Source organism: Dendrobates tinctorius, unplaced genomic scaffold (assembly GCF_039654945.1).
Source record: "Dendrobates tinctorius isolate UK_male_01 unplaced genomic scaffold, ASM3965494v1 ptg000134l, whole genome shotgun sequence".
Classification (NCBI taxonomy): Eukaryota; Metazoa; Chordata; class Amphibia; order Anura; family Dendrobatidae; genus Dendrobates; species Dendrobates tinctorius.
The window spans coordinates 2,259,211-2,276,425 of NW_027361802.1; the positions used below are offsets into that span (position 1 = coordinate 2,259,211).

At 41.7% G+C, this 17,215-nt stretch overlaps 2 protein-coding genes across 6 annotated transcripts in view; one reads left to right on the forward strand and one right to left on the reverse strand.

Annotated features, from left to right (window-relative positions):
* The window catches only part of LRRC19 (leucine rich repeat containing 19), a 28,162-nt gene extending 15,205 nt beyond the window's left edge, over nucleotides 1–12,957 (forward strand). For all 3 annotated transcript variants that reach the window (XM_073543673.1, XM_073543672.1, XM_073543674.1), the window contains exons 3-5: nucleotides 408–921; nucleotides 3,974–4,174; nucleotides 11,834–12,957. In XM_073543673.1, coding sequence (XP_073399774.1) covers nucleotides 408–921; nucleotides 3,974–4,174; nucleotides 11,834–12,141 — 1,023 coding nt within the window. In that variant the 3' untranslated portion in view covers nucleotides 12,142–12,957. The remainder of the gene's footprint in view (nucleotides 1–407; nucleotides 922–3,973; nucleotides 4,175–11,833) is intronic.
* The window catches only part of IFT74 (intraflagellar transport 74), a 181,917-nt gene that overhangs the window by 120,495 nt on the left and 44,207 nt on the right, over nucleotides 1–17,215 (reverse strand). For all 3 annotated transcript variants that reach the window (XM_073543682.1, XM_073543683.1, XM_073543681.1), the window contains one exon: nucleotides 15,311–15,372. In XM_073543682.1, the coding sequence (XP_073399783.1) occupies nucleotides 15,311–15,372 (62 nt within the window). The remainder of the gene's footprint in view (nucleotides 1–15,310; nucleotides 15,373–17,215) is intronic.

Consider the following 17,215-nt stretch of genomic DNA (forward strand, 5'->3'; position numbering starts at 1 on the left):
GGTCACCAGGAATAACGCTGTTAACCTGCAGATATATGGGGTTAATCTGCAGGTTAATAGCGTTATGATGATGTCCGGCGCCTGCATGTAGCCGAATGCAGCTGGGAGAAAATTATCTTTATTCTCCCCATCAGCATTCGGTATTCAGTCATGGGGGCGACGTCAGTTCACTCACCGCTCTGAGTATACAGAGGGGCCACTGTAACCCTGCCCTAGGACATGACGGAGAGCTGGCCACAATGTAGAGCCAGTTCACCTGCAGATTAACCCCGTATCTGCAGGTTAACAGTGTTATTTCTGGTGACAAGTTCCCTTTAAAGAAGGTTGTTTGGCAACAGGGAGTTTGAAAAATTCAAATTCTGGGATAATCCTTTTAATACATATTTCTTGACATTTTCTATCTACAGGACTGGTCTGGGAAAAATCTCAAAAATATACCTAAAATGAATTCAACAGACATAAGAATACTAAATTTAAGTCAAAATCAGATTTCTTTAAGTACAGATGATCAAAAATCCCTGGCGACTTATCTGAACCTGACAACGCTGGACCTCCGGCAGAATTCCATTACCAGGCTCATAAACCAATACTTTACGGCACTATCAACGCTTGAGGTGTTAATCCTAAAAAATAACAATATCACATCTGTTGAACAAATGGCGCTGGCTGGGCTAAAAAATCTCAAGATTCTGGATCTTAGCTTCAACCTTATCACTCAGCTACCTGGGAACATCCAGATACCGTCACTGGACCTACAAACGTTCAACCTCCAGAGCAACAGCTTGAGCAACTTGGACATCAAAGAGGCGCTAAAAGACTTGAAAAGCCTACCGACGCTAACACTTAGCGGGAATCCATGGAACTGTACCTGCTCCCTTATCAGCCTATCATTGTGGTTAAATACCAACACGGTCATTCTTGGTAAGGAGATTGCACGGAACGATACCGGTAACGCTCACAATTTACGATAACTGCGCCTATAGGACTCTAAAGCCATACACAGGCTAAAATACTGTCCTGTGGGCCTCCATCTGGCCAATATATATTAACATTCTGCAAAAAGTATGGAATAAGCAGACCACTCTTTTCCATACAGTAGCAATACTGTTAAGCATTAGTGTTTCTTTTAACATGGGTTCCCTGATGACAAGTCAGTTACATGGATATGTCAAAGGCTAGTCATAGCTCTATTAAATGGATGCCATTGTAGCCTATAGGTGGCAAATGCGTTATAAAGGAATGTCCATTTGTGACATTTATAAACCAGAGGCTGGAATGGCATCTGTCTGACGAGCGCATCATCACCTGGGCTGACCTACGCTTGCTCCTTATTTAGATGCACTAATGAAAATTAGCTCTCCTCCAGAAGGAAGAAAGTATGAGATCGTTTTCCTTAGACTAGGTTCACACTAGGGTTTGGACATCTGTTTGTCTGTTTCAGTATTCCTCTAAAACAACAAAAGAATTGAACTCTGGCAAGAAATGGCTCTGTTCGAAGACAAGACATAAATGCCGTCAGACAGACCCCACAAACAGTAAAGGAGTCCAGCCATAGCTGATAGGGTGCTTTCGGTCAACATTCTTACAATGCATAGATGCAGCTTCTCTCTGTATGAAGAGTGAAGTTTCCGAGTCACATGTAAAGTCTGTATCAGAGCTCACCCAACTATTTCCTTGCTATTTCCACTTGTATATCAAAACGATCTGAATAAGACGTCTGAACGGGCAAACATTTGCAAATGAGGGTTAATGTAGATGTAGACCTGCTCTACCAACTCCTACTGTATCCTCACCCATCCCTATAGACTGTGAGGGCAGGGTCCCCTCTCCTTATGTTCTTGTGTGTCCCTTGTCTTACATGTGTACTTGTCTATATTTCCCCTTTTCACATGTAAAGCTCCATGGAAAAAAATGGCGCTATATAAATGAATAATAATAATAATAATAATAATAATAAATGTAAAGTAATGCACCTAGGACGGAGTAATATTGCTGCATAGACATTAAATGGGAGTATACTCGGGACTACAGAACAGGAGAAGGACTTGGACAGAGCAGCAGCACTCAATGTCAAGTAGCAGTTGAAAAAGCAAACAAGATTTTAGGGTGTATAAATATAGAGATTAAATCATGCGATACCAACGTATTACTACTTTATAAATCACTTGTAAGGCCACATCTAGAATATGGGATCCAGTTTGGGGTTCCACATTTTAAAAAGGATATTCAGAAGTTAGAGATGGTTCAAAGACAGCCAACTAGATTATTACAAGGGATTGAAGGGCTCTCATATGATTGGTGGGAAAAGATGGGCTTGTTTAGCACAGAAAAAAAGACTCCTCAGAGGAGATCTCATTTACATGTATAAATATATGTGTGGTCAGTACAAGGGACTGACACATGACTTATTCCTTCCAAAGACAATACTGAGGACTAGGGAGCACTCGTTACGGGTGGAAGAAAGAAGATTCCAGCAACTAAATAGGAAAGGGTTCTTTACAGTTAGTGCAGTCAGACTGTGGAATGCCGACCACAAGAGGTAGTAATGGCAGACACTATAACAGCTTTGAAAAAAGGGCTGGATGATTTCCTCAGTACACATAATATTGTGGGTTATAGTTAATTTAGTGACAAAATGTACAATTGGTGGAGAAAGCTTGAACTTCATGGACCTAGGTCTTTTTTAATCTCTTTCCGATGTCGGGTATAATAGTATGCCGATATCGGACTCCCTCCCTTTGATTTGAGCTTCTGTGTTGAGCCCACATCTTTCCCGGCACTTGAACAGCACGTGCCTCTAACAGCCACTGGTAGAATCGCTATCCACCCGTGGCTGTTAGCCCATTAAATGCTGCTGTCAATCTCTAACAGCAGAATTTAACTCGCGCTTCCGGCAAGCGCGCCGGAAATCCCGCCCATCGGTGGCCCCATCACGTAATCGTGGGTCACCGATGGGTTGGCATGACAACCAGAGGTCTCCAGCAGACCTCTATGGTTGTCACTGCTGGATTGCTAGGAGCGTTGCCCGATGGTCAGAGCTCAAAGCAAGTGAACAATTCGGCTACATGCAGGCAATCTGATCATTGCCTGTATGTATCAGAGTAGATCGGATTATGATAGCTTCTAGTCTCTCATTGAGACTATTGAAGCATGCCAAAAGTAAAAAAAAATATATAAAAAGTTCAAATCACCCCCCATTTGCCCCATTCAAATATAAAACAATTAAAAAAAAAATTAAACATACACATATTTGGTATCGTCGCATTCAGAATTGCCCGTTCTATCAATATAAAAAAAAAAGAATTAACCCGATCGCTAAGTGGCGTAATGAAAAAAAATTAAAAACGCCATAATTACGTTTGGTCGTCTCAACATTGCATTAAAATACAATAACAGGCGATCATAAGATCGTATCTACACCAAATTGGTATCATTAAAAACGTCAGCTCGGCGCACAAAAAATAAGCCCTCACCCAACCCGAGATCATGAAAAATGGAGACGCTACGGGTATCGGCAAATGGCGCAATTTTTAAAAATTTTTTAACAAACTTTGGAATTTTTTTTTCACTACTTAGATTAAAAAAAGAAGCTAGACATGTTTGGTGTCTATGAACTCGCAATGACCTGGGGAATCAGAATAGCAGGTCAGTTTTAGCATTTAGTGAACCTAGCAAAAAAGCCAAACCAAAAACAAGTGCGGGATTGCACTATTTTTGCAATTTCACCGCACTTGGAAGTGTATTCTCGTTTTCCAGTAAGATAGGTTAAAACCAATGGTGTCGTTAAAAAGAACAATTTGTCCCGCAAAAAAACAAGCCCTCACATGACCATACTGACCGAAAAAGGCTCTGGGAAAAAGGGGAGCAAAAAACAAAAACCGAAAATACTTCCGGGGGGTTAAACCTAACGGTGTAAAGTGCCTTTATATTTTCCTTAAACTAATATTACATTGTTGTGTTCCTTTCTTTGCAGAAAATGAAGAAAGCACATTGTGTGCAGCACCAAACAACATGATAAACTATACAGTAACAGCAGTCAGCAAAGAACAGGGAACTCTATTAACTTGTGGCAGCAGTAACGTGTCATCAACCACTGCATCAATCCTCTCTGCTGACAACTCTTCATCTCCGGTGACAACGTCCGTCAATGGAACCAACACTACATCTACAAAAGGTAAGCCAATACCTTATAACACACTACCTCTAGGGTAAAAGAGGACGGCACCGCTAACCCCGCTGCAATGTTATAATGCTAGTGATTCAACATGTCGCAGGCTACACCTGTAGACCCGGGGTGCTTATCCAGAAATACAAAGCATCAACGATTCCAAATAGAGAAAGGCGGGACCCGTAGAAGCGCCATTCAGCGTGAAACGGCTGTCGTCAGCATTCGCATACTCCTATCCGCACTCTCCCGGCCATGATGCTTTAAACGGTTGCCAATAAAGAGTGGAATTTTTACCCAAGACCGGTGAGTGCGATCTGCCTTTTTCTATTTGGAATCGTCAATACATTATAACATTCATGCATCGAATATTGTATCTGATGTAGCTAAATATTTTAGTTTGTGCAGCCCATTGAAGTTACAGGTGCGTCTCAAAAAATTAGAATATGAGCAAAAAGTTAATATATTTCAGTTCCTCAATACAAAAAGTGAACCTCATATATTATATAGAGTCATTACAAACAGAGTGATCTATTTCAAGTGCTTATTTCTGCTAAAGTTGATGATTGTGGCTTACAGCCAATGAAAACCCAAAAGTCATTATCTCAGTAAATTAGAATACTTTATACACTTCCAAGTGCGGTGAAATTGCAAAAAAAAGTGCAATCCCAAGCTTGTTTTTTGTTTGGCTTTTTTGCTAGGTTCACTAAATGTTGAAGCTGACCTGCCATTCTGATTCCCCAGGTCATTGCGAGTCATAGACACCAAACATGTCTAGCTTCTTTTTTTTAACTAAGTGATGAAAAGAAATTCCAAAGTTTGTTAAAAAAATAAAAAAAATATTGCGCCATTTTCTGATACATGTAGAGTCACCATTTTTCGTGATTTCAGGTTGGGTGAGGGCTTATTTTTTTTGCGCCGAGCGGACGTTTTTAATGATTCCAATCTGGTGTAGATACGATCTTATGATCAGCTGTTATTGTATTTTAACCCCTTTACTCCCAAGAGTGGTTTGCACGTTCATGACCGGGCCAATTTTTACAATTCTGACGACTGTCCCTTTATGAGGTAATAACTCTGGAACGCTTCCATGGATCTCGGTGATTCTGACATTGTTTTCTCGTGACATATTGTACTTCATATTAGTGGTAAAATTTCATTCATATAACTTGCGTTTATTTGTGAAAAAAAACAGAAATTTGGAGAAAATTTCGCAATTTTTCACCTTTGAATTTTTATGCCCTTAAAAGCACAGAGATAGGGAACACAAAAAACGTGATAAATAACATTTCCCACATGTTTACTTTACATCAGCACAATTTGGGAACCAAAATTTTTTTTTGCTAGGAAGTTATAAGGGTTAAAAGTTGACCAGCGATTTCTCATTTTTGCAGCACCATTTTATTTTTAGGGACCACATCACATTTGAAGTCACTTTGAGGGGTCTATATGATAGAAAATACCCAAAAGTGACACCATTCTAAAAACTGCACCCCTCAAGGTGCTCAAAACCACATTCAAGAAGTTTATTAACCCTTCAGGTGCTTCACAGGACATTTTTTGAATATTTAAAAAAATGAACATTTAACTTTTTTTCACAAAAAAATGACTTCGGGTCCAGTTTTTTTTTATTTTACAAAGGGTAACAGGAGAAATTGGACTGCAAAAGTTATTGTGCAATTTGTCCTGAGTACACTGATACCTGATATGTGGGGGGAACCACTGTTTCAGTGCATGGCAGAGCTCAGAAGGGAAGGAGCGCCGTTTGACTTTTTCATTGCAAAATTGGCTGGAATTGAGATCGGACGCCATGTCACGTTTGGAAAGCCCCTGATGAGCCAAAACAGTGGAAACCCCCCACAAATGACACCATTTTGGAAACTAGACCCCCCCCAAGGAACTTATGTGGTGAGAACTTTGAACCCCCAAGGGCTTCACAGAAGTTTATAACGTACAGCCATACAATTAAAAAATCATATTTTTTCCACAAAAATGATTTTTTCACCCCCAATTATTATTTTCCCAAGAGTAACAGGACCCCAAAAGTTATTGTGCAATTTGTCCTGAGTACGCTGATACCCCATATGTGGGAGTAAACGACTATTTGGGCACTTGGCAGAGCTCGGAAGGGAAGCAGCGCCATTTGACTTTTTTTGGCTGGAATTGAGATCGGACGCCATGTCACGTTTGGAAAGCCCCTGATGTGCCAAAACAGTGGAAACCCCCCCACATATGACACCATTTTGGAAACTAGACCCCCAAGGGACTTATCTAGATGTGTGGTGAGAACTTTGAACCCCAAGGGATTCACAGAAGTTTATAACGTAGAGCCATAAAAATAAAAAATCATTTTTCCACAAAAATGATATTTTTGCCCCCAATTTTTTATTTACTCAGGGGTAACAGGAGAAACTGGACCCCAAAATTTGTTGTGCAATTTGTCCTGAGTAGGTTGATACCCCATATGTGGGGGTAAACCACTGTTTGGGCGCATGGCAGAGCTTGGAAAGGAAGGAGCACCGTTTGACCTTTTTCAACGCAGTATTGGCTGTAATTGAGATCAGACGCCATATTGCGTTTGGAGAGCCCCTGATGTGCCCAAACAGTGGAAACCCCCAATTCTAACTCCAACTCTAACCCCAACACACCCCTAACCCTAATCTCCGCCCTAGCCTTAGCCCTGACCCTAAGGGTGTGTGCACACGTTGCGGATTCTGCTGCAGATCCGCAGCGGATTTGGCCCTGCGGATCCGCAGCAGTTTCTGCTGTGTTGTACTGTATCTTTATATTCAATGGCAAATTAAAAATGCAGTGCACATGCTGCGGATTTTTCCACGCGGATTTGCTGCGGTTTTAAATCCGCAGCATGTCACTTCTTTGTGCGGAATCTGCAGCAGTTTGACACCTGCTCCATTACCAGGTGTCAAAACGCAGGGGAAAACTGCAGGGTAATCCACACTAAATCCGCAGGTAAAACGCAGGTCATTTGACCTGCTGATTTACCTGCGGAGTTAGCCAAATCTGCGCGGAAAAATCTGCAGTAGAATCCGCATCGTGTGCACACAGCCTTACCCTAGCCCTAACCCTAGCTCTAACCCTAGCCCTAACAGGAAAATGAAAATAAATACATTTTTTTTATTTTATTATTTTTCCCTAACTAAGGGGGTGATAACGGGGGGTTTGATCTACTATTTATAGCTGGTTTTTGTTTGGCAGCTGTCGCACGCTAAAAGACGCTTTTTACTGTAAAAAAAAAATAGTTTTAGCATCACCACATATTGAGAGCTATAATTTTTCCATATTTTGACCCACTGAGTCATGCGAGGTCTTATTTTTTGCGGAACGAGTTGATGTTTTTATTGGTACCATTTTCGGGCACGTGGCATTTTTTGATCGCTTTTTATTTCAATTTTTGGGACGCAGAATGAACAAAAACCAGCGTTTCATGAATTTCTTTTGGGGAGTGCGTTTACACCGTTCCGGGTGCGGTACAATTGATAAAGCGGTCTTATTGTTCGGGTCATTCCATGATTAAGTCCTTTCAGGGTGAAACGCGTAGGAAAGTGCTCCCCTCCATATGCCTCTTTATGTTGTTTTTACTTGATGGTAAGAAGATTTTATATTTTCAATAAAGCAATTGTTATTTTATCTCCTGGAGACGCTGGAAAATCTTTTTCTATGTTGTGCATGCACTATACACCCGGGTCAGGGTGTTTCCGTGCGTCGTAGGTGTGATAAGGAGTGAAGAGGGGTGAGCAGAAAATTTCCTTTTGTTTATTGTTCGGGTCAGTACGGTTACAGCGATACCTCATTTATGTTTTTTTTTTATGTTTTGGCACTTTTATGCAATGAAAACAATTTTATATAAAAAATAATTATTTTTGCATCACTTTATTCTGCGAGCAACTTTTTATTTTTTCGCTGATGATGCTGTATGGTGGTTCATTTTTTTGCGGACAAGATGACGTTTTCAGCGACACCATGTTTATTTATATTCGTCTTTTTGATCGAGCGTTATGATGATAAAGGATTGATTTTTGCTTTTTTTTTTTTGAAGAGGTTAACTAAAGGGGTTAACTAGTGGGACAGTTTTATAGGGCGGGTCATTACGAACGCGGCGATACTAAATATGTGCATTTTTATCTTTATTTATAAAAAAAAAGAATTTATTGGGGATTTTTTTAAATTTATTTGGGGATTTTTTATAAATTATTTTTACACTTGTTTTTTTTTAATTTTTTTTTACTTTATTATATTGTCCCAGGTGGGGACATCACTATAAGGCAGGGATCACACATGTGAGGAATACGGCCGAGTCTCGCATGGTAATCACTGGCGCTGCCGCTGGGACTCAGGAGCAGGGCGTGTGGCCGCATAGCAATACATGGAGATGCACGCCCCGCTCCTGAGTCCCGGCGGCAGCGCCGGTGATTACCATGCGAGACCTTGCCGTATTCCTCGCATGTGTGATCCCGGCCTAAGATGTCAGATAGCTGATCTGACACTTAGAACAGAGCTGTGTCAGATCAGCGATCTGACAGGCGCTGCAGCAGGCTTCCTCGTGCCTGCTCTCAGCAGGCACTGTGGAAGCAGGCTCTCTGCAGGCCCCCGAAGGCCCACGCAGCCATATTGGAACCAGGGGCCTGCAGAGAGGAGACTCTCAGGGCGATGCAGCACATCGCGCTGCTTCGAGGGTCGCAGGGAAGTATGGAGGGAGCCCCCTCCCTGCGCGCTTCTCTCCTATGCCCCCGATACACTGCGATCATGTTTGATTGCAGTGACCGTCCGACACATAGTGCCAGGTGTCAGCTGTGATAATCAGTTGACACCCGGCCGCGATCAGCTGCGCTCCCCCCGTAAGCGCCGTTGATCGCGTTGGACGTACTAGTCCTTCCTTGGGACTTAGGTCGCAGGTCACATGGACGGAATATGAGGTCCAATGTAGGAAAGGGGTTAATGCAATGTTGAGGCGACCAAACAATTATGGCGTTTTTAATTTTTTTTCATTACGCCGTTTAGCGATCAGGTTAATTCTTTTTTTTATATTGATAGAACGGGCAATTCTGAATGCGACGATACCAAATACGTGTATGTTTGATTTATTTTTGTTTTATATTTTATATAAGGAAGCATGAAGTGCTCTAAAATTTCCTGGTAGATGGCTGTGCTGACTTTGGTCTTGATAAAACACAGTGGACCTACACCAGCAAATGACATGGCTCGCCAAACCATCACTGATTGTGGAAACGTCACACTAGACCTCAACCAGCTTGGATTGTGGCCTCTCCGCTCTTCCTCCAGACTCTGGGACCTTGATTTCCAAGGTCTAGTGTGAAGAATCCACAATCAGTGATGGTTTGGGAAGCCATGTCATCTGCTGGTGTAGGTCCACTGTGTTTTATCAAGAAAAAAGTCAGCGTAGCAATTTAGAGCACTTCATGCTTCCTTCTGCCAACAAGCTTCTAGGAGATGGAAATTTCATTCTCCAGCAGGACTTGTCACCTGTCCACACTGCCAAAAGTACCGATGCCTGGTTTAAAAACAACAGTATCACTGTGCTTGATTGGCCAGCAAACTCGTCTGACCTTAAGCTCATAGAGAATCTATGGGGTATTGTCAAGAGGACGATGAGAGACACCAGACCCAACAATGCAGACGAGCTGAAGGCTGCTATCAAAGCGACCTGGGCTTCCATAACACCTCAGCAGTGCCACAGACTGATCACCTCCATTTCACGTTGCATTCATGCAGTAATTGATGCCAATGGAGCCCCGACCAAGTATTGAGTGCATTTACTGAACATACATTTCAGTAGGTCAACATTTCGGATTTTAAAATCATTTTTCAAGCTGGTGTTATAAAGTATTCTAATTTACTGAGATAATGACTTTTGGGTTTTCATTGGCTGTAAGCCATAATCATCAACATTAACAGAAATAAACACGTGAAATAGATCACTCTGTTTGTAATGAGTCTATAATATGAATTTCACTTTTTGTATTGAAGAACTGAAATAAATTAAGTTTTTGATGATATTTGTGAGATGCACCTGTACAAGTCCTCTCGAGCACCTTTACCATTTAATAAGACATTGATCATGTTTATGTATGTATGTTTGGAAATTGGACATTTTACATCACATGAGGAGGATGAAAACCTAAATGCCTACAAAAAGATTGCCTCCACTTCTGCACATACTCTGCATACATAAAGGGTGTGTACCAAGTATATAAGTTATGTCTTATGAATGGGATAACTAATTTATCAGTTGGGGGTTCCAGTGCTTGGACCCCCACCCATCAATTGGTTATTCCCTATTCTAAGGGAGAACGGAGCTCTGCAGAGCTCAGCCTGAATGGATTAGCGGTGGAGCATGAGTACCCCGCTCCATTCTTTTTCTATGGCTGTTTCTGAAAGCTGTAGTCTGCCACCACCGGAAGTCCAATGGAGAATGAATAGAGAGAAGGGGAGCATGCTCGACATCAAAGTCATTCAGACTGAGCTCTGCAGAGATCCGTTGAGGTATCAAGGGTCAGACCCCCAGAGATCAATACGTTTTGCCCTTATGACTAATGTGGGACAGCTTTCTGCGTTTTACTCCTGAAAATGATCCATCTGAGGAGTAATCGTTACTGACGTACCACTTTTCCATGTTTTTTACTCAGGACATTTAGACACTTGATATTTTCACTTTGTGTGAACTTGTTAGTCAAATCAACCCAACCTCTTCTTTACACAACGGCAATAAAGATAAGAAAGCAGGGAGCAGGTCACTGTGATATTGGTCCTCCTGTGACACTACCCAAGTATAGCCATCAGGTCCTTGTGCAGGGGCTGATGAGCGAGAGAACATACATTCATAGGAATGCTCGCTCCTGATTATGGCCTGGGTAACCATGCACAGGGTTTCCACATTTCTTGGCTGATGCCATCCTTTTTGTGGGCTTAAAAATCATCCAAAGTCATCAGCACATAGTCTTGTGCAACCTGGAGACGTGCTGACGAGAAAAATTTATATTGCTTGCACATTGATAATCATTGCCGCACAAGCGTCATCTTATGCAGTCAATTGGAGGTTTTTCTGGCCTTGTAAAAGGACCGGTAAAACCGATGTCCACGAACTAAATAGTTGTGCCTATTGGAAAATAAAGTCTTATTTTCTTTCTGCCATATATATATACTTATACAGTATATGCTTACATGGCACTGTGTCACCCATATAATCGCCAACTAACGGGTAATGCACAGACAATAGCACGTGTGAACATATCCTTACCATGTCCAGATCACTAAAACACTACAGAATTGAGACAGGACATAAATTGCCCGAGTAGTGGACTACCCCTACAATCTTGCCCAAGTAGTGGACTACCCCTACAATCATCATGTTTCCCCCCAGGTAAAACAATAACACTTATACACACTTCGGGTGCCATTCCAGCAATGTCGGCACTGGCTCTCCAGGGGTGTGCGTTACAGGAATTCCGCCGGGATCAAGGGAAAGTCAGTGCCGACACCGCTGAAATGGCGCCCACACCGGAGGGGAGTATAGCTGTTTTCATGTAACTTGGGGGAAATATAGTGATTGAGAAGGGGTTGTCCGAGAAGTTGACTTACAAGGGTTGTAAGACCATCCAGGTCTCAGTAATATTATTCTTTCCCCGACAGGGAACAGCTGGAGATTTCTGGTTGGAGTTATTATCGTCGGGCTTGCTACCTCGTTACTGATATTACTGGCAGTCAAGTTCCCTAGATGGTATGACTTCATTCTCAGCTACCACCATCATCGTCTAAAAGAAGAAGATCCCTACATGTTTGAGGAGGAGTTCAATGTAGACTTTAACATGGGTGTCAATGACAGAAATCAAGACGATGACAACATTGTGGTCTTTGAGCAAACACACTCATTTGTGCCAGAGGACGATGGCTTTATAGAAGACAAGTACATTGATGAACGGGACATAACAGACAGTTAAGCTTCACCTTTAAGACAGATTTCTACTTTATAGGAGCAATCCATAATGTCTGAAGCCAAACTTGTCATAACATACAGTAAATTACCTTGTGGCTCCATAATGGTGACAACAAGGGTATCTGCTCTTAGATCGGGTCTTCTTATGGTGTAAGAGGTTGGTTCTCGTAGCTCCGAAATGCATAAATACATTGTCATATGATGCATTAGTTCCAAAGAGGACCCATCATACTCCCCAATATTACATCCTCAAATTCTTCATCAGTATATCCTAATATTCTATGCCCTCACTGCTGCCCCTCTATTACCAGCACCAAACATGTGTCCAATGTGAATATGCTCAGACTGGGAGGGAGCTGCCAATTCAGTAGCTGGTGTGTCAGACTCCTTTGTGCTTGCTCAGAAGTGTGTCAAGACGAGTCCAGCAAAAAGTCAGGACAGCAAGTTTCTGGAAAGGAAGACTGTACAAGATGCAGCCTGTGTCTAAAGGTGGCCTTGACCTTTAGATTGCAGTCAGATTAGACCGACTGCTAACAGTCGTATCATGGCCATTGTATAGAGTATGGAGACCATATTGTAATTACACAAGACTTTTTTTTTTATTGCTTTATGACCTTTATGACCAGAGTTTCCCCTTAAAATTTAGTTTTTTTTTTCTAACGTAATAGAAAATCAATAACACACAGTTCATCATATTAATTTCATTGTCAGAATCACAAGAGCCCTTATCATCAGAGTTATATCCTTTAGTTAAAAGCAACAACGCACAAACTGTATAGAGGTGTTATATTGGAAATAAAATAATGTTTGTGATACGGTTCATTATCGAATGTCACATTGAGTATCCTCAGTCCTATCCTAAAGCTACGATGTACACTGGCCGACAAATTGGGAACGAGTATTCTTAGTAACACTAGCTTCATCACTATCGTGCAGTGTAAACAGGCTGCCGCTCATCTGATGAATGAGCAAAAGGTTCGTTTGTTGGGTGAAATTATTTTTATTCTCCTAAAAGGGTGGTCAAGGATTTTTTTTTACTACGTGTCAAAAACCTAACAGACAGGTTGTGATAACAGAGGCAGCTACCTGCCTGTAGCACCTGGCACCAGCACAGAGCGGTCAATGACCTATCTGGCCGACGATTCAGCTGCTCCCTGTCAACATTTCTTCTTCTGGGCCGCTCTGTCAAAGGTACATGACTGCCGACGTCGTGCTGGTTGTCAATCGGCAGTCTCACTCTGTCAACAGTGCAGAACGGAAAATAAGCTGCCACTCTTGATGTCACCAGAAGCAGCTGAATCACTGGCAACAGTGGTTTGTGACAGCCACAGCCCTGACTTTCTCTTCATGTTGAGTTCACTCGAAGGCAGAGACAGTGACGCCAGCGCTGATTGGGTGCCGGGGTCATGTGTCACAACAACCAAGCGAAAGCCCCGGGACCGCGAGTGCCGACACATGGCACCAGCATGGGAGGTGAGTATAGGCTTTTTTTATTTTATCAGGTCCAAACATTTAGATCAAGAAGGGGTTATCATAGTAGTGGACAACCCCTTTAACTCTGGAACCTTCTCTATTTCCCCGCTCTTGACATGTATGGCACGTGTTGTTAAAGGGGTTATCCAGGACTCTGGTTATTTTTCATATGGGGCTAAAAACATATTTTTTTATATATAAATCAATACTATGCAAGAAAATAAGAATCTTTGTAATATATCTTATAAGAGAGATTTGCTTTTTTCTCCTCCTCGACTGATCATTCATTCTCAGAATTCTCAATTCATGGGTAAAATTTGCATTCAGATATACACACACACGTGCTTCTCACTAAATTAGAATATCATCAAAAAGTTAGAGTAATCTATTTCAAGTGTTTATTTATATTAATGTATATGGTTATGATGCTTACTTGCCCTCAATGTCCTTTTGTGGCTTACCCTCCTTGTGGAGTGTGTCAATGACTGCCTTATGGACAACTGTCAAATCAGGAGTCTTCCCCATGATTGTGAGCCTACTGAAACAGACTAAGGGACCTTTTTAAACGCTTAGGAAGCCTTTGTAGGTGTTTGTTAATTATTCTAATTTACTGAGATAATGACTTTTGGGTTTTCATCATTGACTGTAAGCCACAATAACATTAACAGAAATAAACACTTGAAATGGATCACTGTTTGTAATGACTCTATATATTATATAGTATGAGATTCACTTTTTGCATTGAAGAACTGAAATAAATTAACTTTTTGATGATATTCTAATTTTGTGAGAAGCACGTGTGTGTGTGTATCTAAATATATAATTTTCACTTTATATGATGTGTTCAACACTATTTTTGGTGCATGAACAGGTAAAGATGTGACAAATTCACTAAGAAACCACACTCCAGTGTCCTTCTGATTTAAGGGCTCATTCAGACATCCATACGTATGCCCACTAGCCATGTTTTTTCACAGATAGGCTTCTAGAATATAATGGATAGGTGTTCTATCACATGCATTTTTCTTTTTCCATAATGGGCGCCATCCTTTATAAATAGGAGATTTTTTGGAAAAAAATATTTGCATAATAGGTAACTGAAAGTTACACTGATGGTAAGTGTGGACATATGTACCAAAAATGAATGAAAATCGGATCCAGTACACGGAAAAGTGGTCTAATTTTGACATATGTAAAAAAAAAATGGACGTCTGAATGAGGCCTAACGTTGTCATGGAAAATGCTCTTCCTGGGATATGAAACTGTACTCAACATGTAACAGGACACAGACATAATCATATAAAACACAATGCTTTTTAACCAAGTGGAACACATTTTTCCAAAAATCAAGACTGCAAGTGGCATATATGCAATCTGACCGAGAGATGAAAGGACCACAAAAATTGCGTCAATACCATCTAGGTACTCCCCTGAGGAAGCCCACACCATCACGTGGAGAACATACAAACTCCTTGCAGATGTTGTCCTGGGTGGCATTTCAACCCAGGACCCCAGTGCTGTAAGGCAATAGTCCTAATCACTGAGCCACTGTGCTGCCTTATTGCAAACATTTTAGTAAACACATAAGGAGTTAAAGGGGAGCATTGAGGATCATTAAGAAAAAAATGGAGGATTGGTAAAATTATACATCTCCATTAATCAGCCGTCACTCATCACTCAATTTCTCAACAACTACTTACGCTTGTCTCTCCGTAAAGATCACATCTATGCTCTGGGCCTCTCGATCATTCTGTGCTTTTAGCTACGGAAACAAGAAAATGTCCCCATAAGGACCATGAAAGCTTTACTGTTCATTACTATGTTAATTATTAATACACATTCATGATAACTTATGAAAATGTTATTAAGGATTTTGTCCAGCTGAAAAAGAGGAGCTAAATGTGCCTTAATTAATACGTTACACCTGAAAGGTGCCCTGGCAGGCCTCTTCTGGCTTGTATCTAACATCGGTCACGTGTGGAGGAATAAAGCATTGCCCTGAGAGGTTTATGAAGGAGCCTGGCTGGCAGCGTATTTCAATAACTAAGTCAGCCTCCTCTTGTTTCTATATCAGTGGTTACAGAGAAGAGGGCCAACACATTGCCCTTTTCAATAAATAAACTACCCTCCTTTTGTCTATATATCAGCTGTTACATAGCAAGGGCTGACAGAGAGCTCATGTCACGATCCATTTTTGGATCTGTGTCAGTTTGGGCTGCTCACATTTAAACTTTTTTCCTTCCTGGCCATCGCGGGTTAATGTCAGTCCCCCCCCACCCGGTGGCCGCTGGTGTTACTACAAGTTTAGTTAGGCTAGGTTCACATTAGCGTCTTTGTGCGCTGCGTTAGCGGCGCATCCATGCGCATGACTCCGTAGAGTTGAGCGACTTTGGTCGGATCGGGTTTCATGAAACAAAATTTGTTTCAGATGAAACTGGTCCGACTAGTGCAAAAAAAAGTCGGAGTTTCGTCCGAAACCCGACCCCAATGCAAGTCAATGGGGAATAAAAGTTGGCATTGAACAGTTTCTGAAACAAATTTTGTTTCATGAAACCCGATCCGACTAAAGTCGCTCAACTCTACGCATGAGTCATCCGCCCCTATCTTGAACATGGGGAGTGCATGGACATGCGTATGTATGCGTTCGCATGCTTTTTTGAACGCATGCGTCTGGGCGTGTGCGCCAGGGCGCGGCTAACGCAACATTTTGCATTTTTCTGGCGCCAAAGTTCCGTCTAAAAACGCATGTGCACGCTTCCGCACGGAATGCGTCAAAAGAATGCATTATAATAATAATACATTTTATTTCTATAGCGACGACATATTCCGCAGCACTTTACATTTCAGAGGGGACTTGTACAGACGATAGACATTACAGCATAACAATAATCACATAGATCATAACAGATACCAAGAGGAATGAGGGCCCTGCTTGCAAGCTTACAATCTATGAGGAAAAAAGGGAGACACGAGAGGTGAGTGGTAACAGTTGCCCTGATTGTATGGACCAACCATAATGTTAAGTGTGTAACAGTACAGATGCAGAGGGCTAATAGATGCATAAAGCATGTGGGAACATGATGCGGGGAACCTGGTTATGGTAAAAACTTTTGACTGTGCCACACAGGGATAGATTAGGTTAATGTGTTGAGGCGGTAGGCCAGTCTGAATAAATGAGTTTTCAGGGCACGCTTAAAAGTGTGGGGATTGGGGACTAATCGTATTGACCTGGGAAGTGCATTCCAAAGAATTGGCGCAGCACATGTATAGTCTTGGAGACGGAAGTGGGAGGATCTGATTATTGAGGATGCTAAGCTCAGGTCATCAGCAGAACGGAGGGCGCGTGTAGGATGGTATACTGAAACAAGGGAGGAGATGTAGGGTGGTGCTGAGTCATGAAGAGCTTTGTGGGTGAGGGTAATAAGTTTGTACTGGATTTTGGAGTGGATGGGTAGCCAGTGTAATGACTGGCACAAGGTAGAGGCATTGGTGTAACGATTGGCGAGGAATATGATCCTGGCAGCAGCATTCAAGACAGATTGGAGGGGGGAGAGTTTGGTAAGAGGTAGACCGATTAGAAGAGAGTTACAATAGTCCAGATGAGA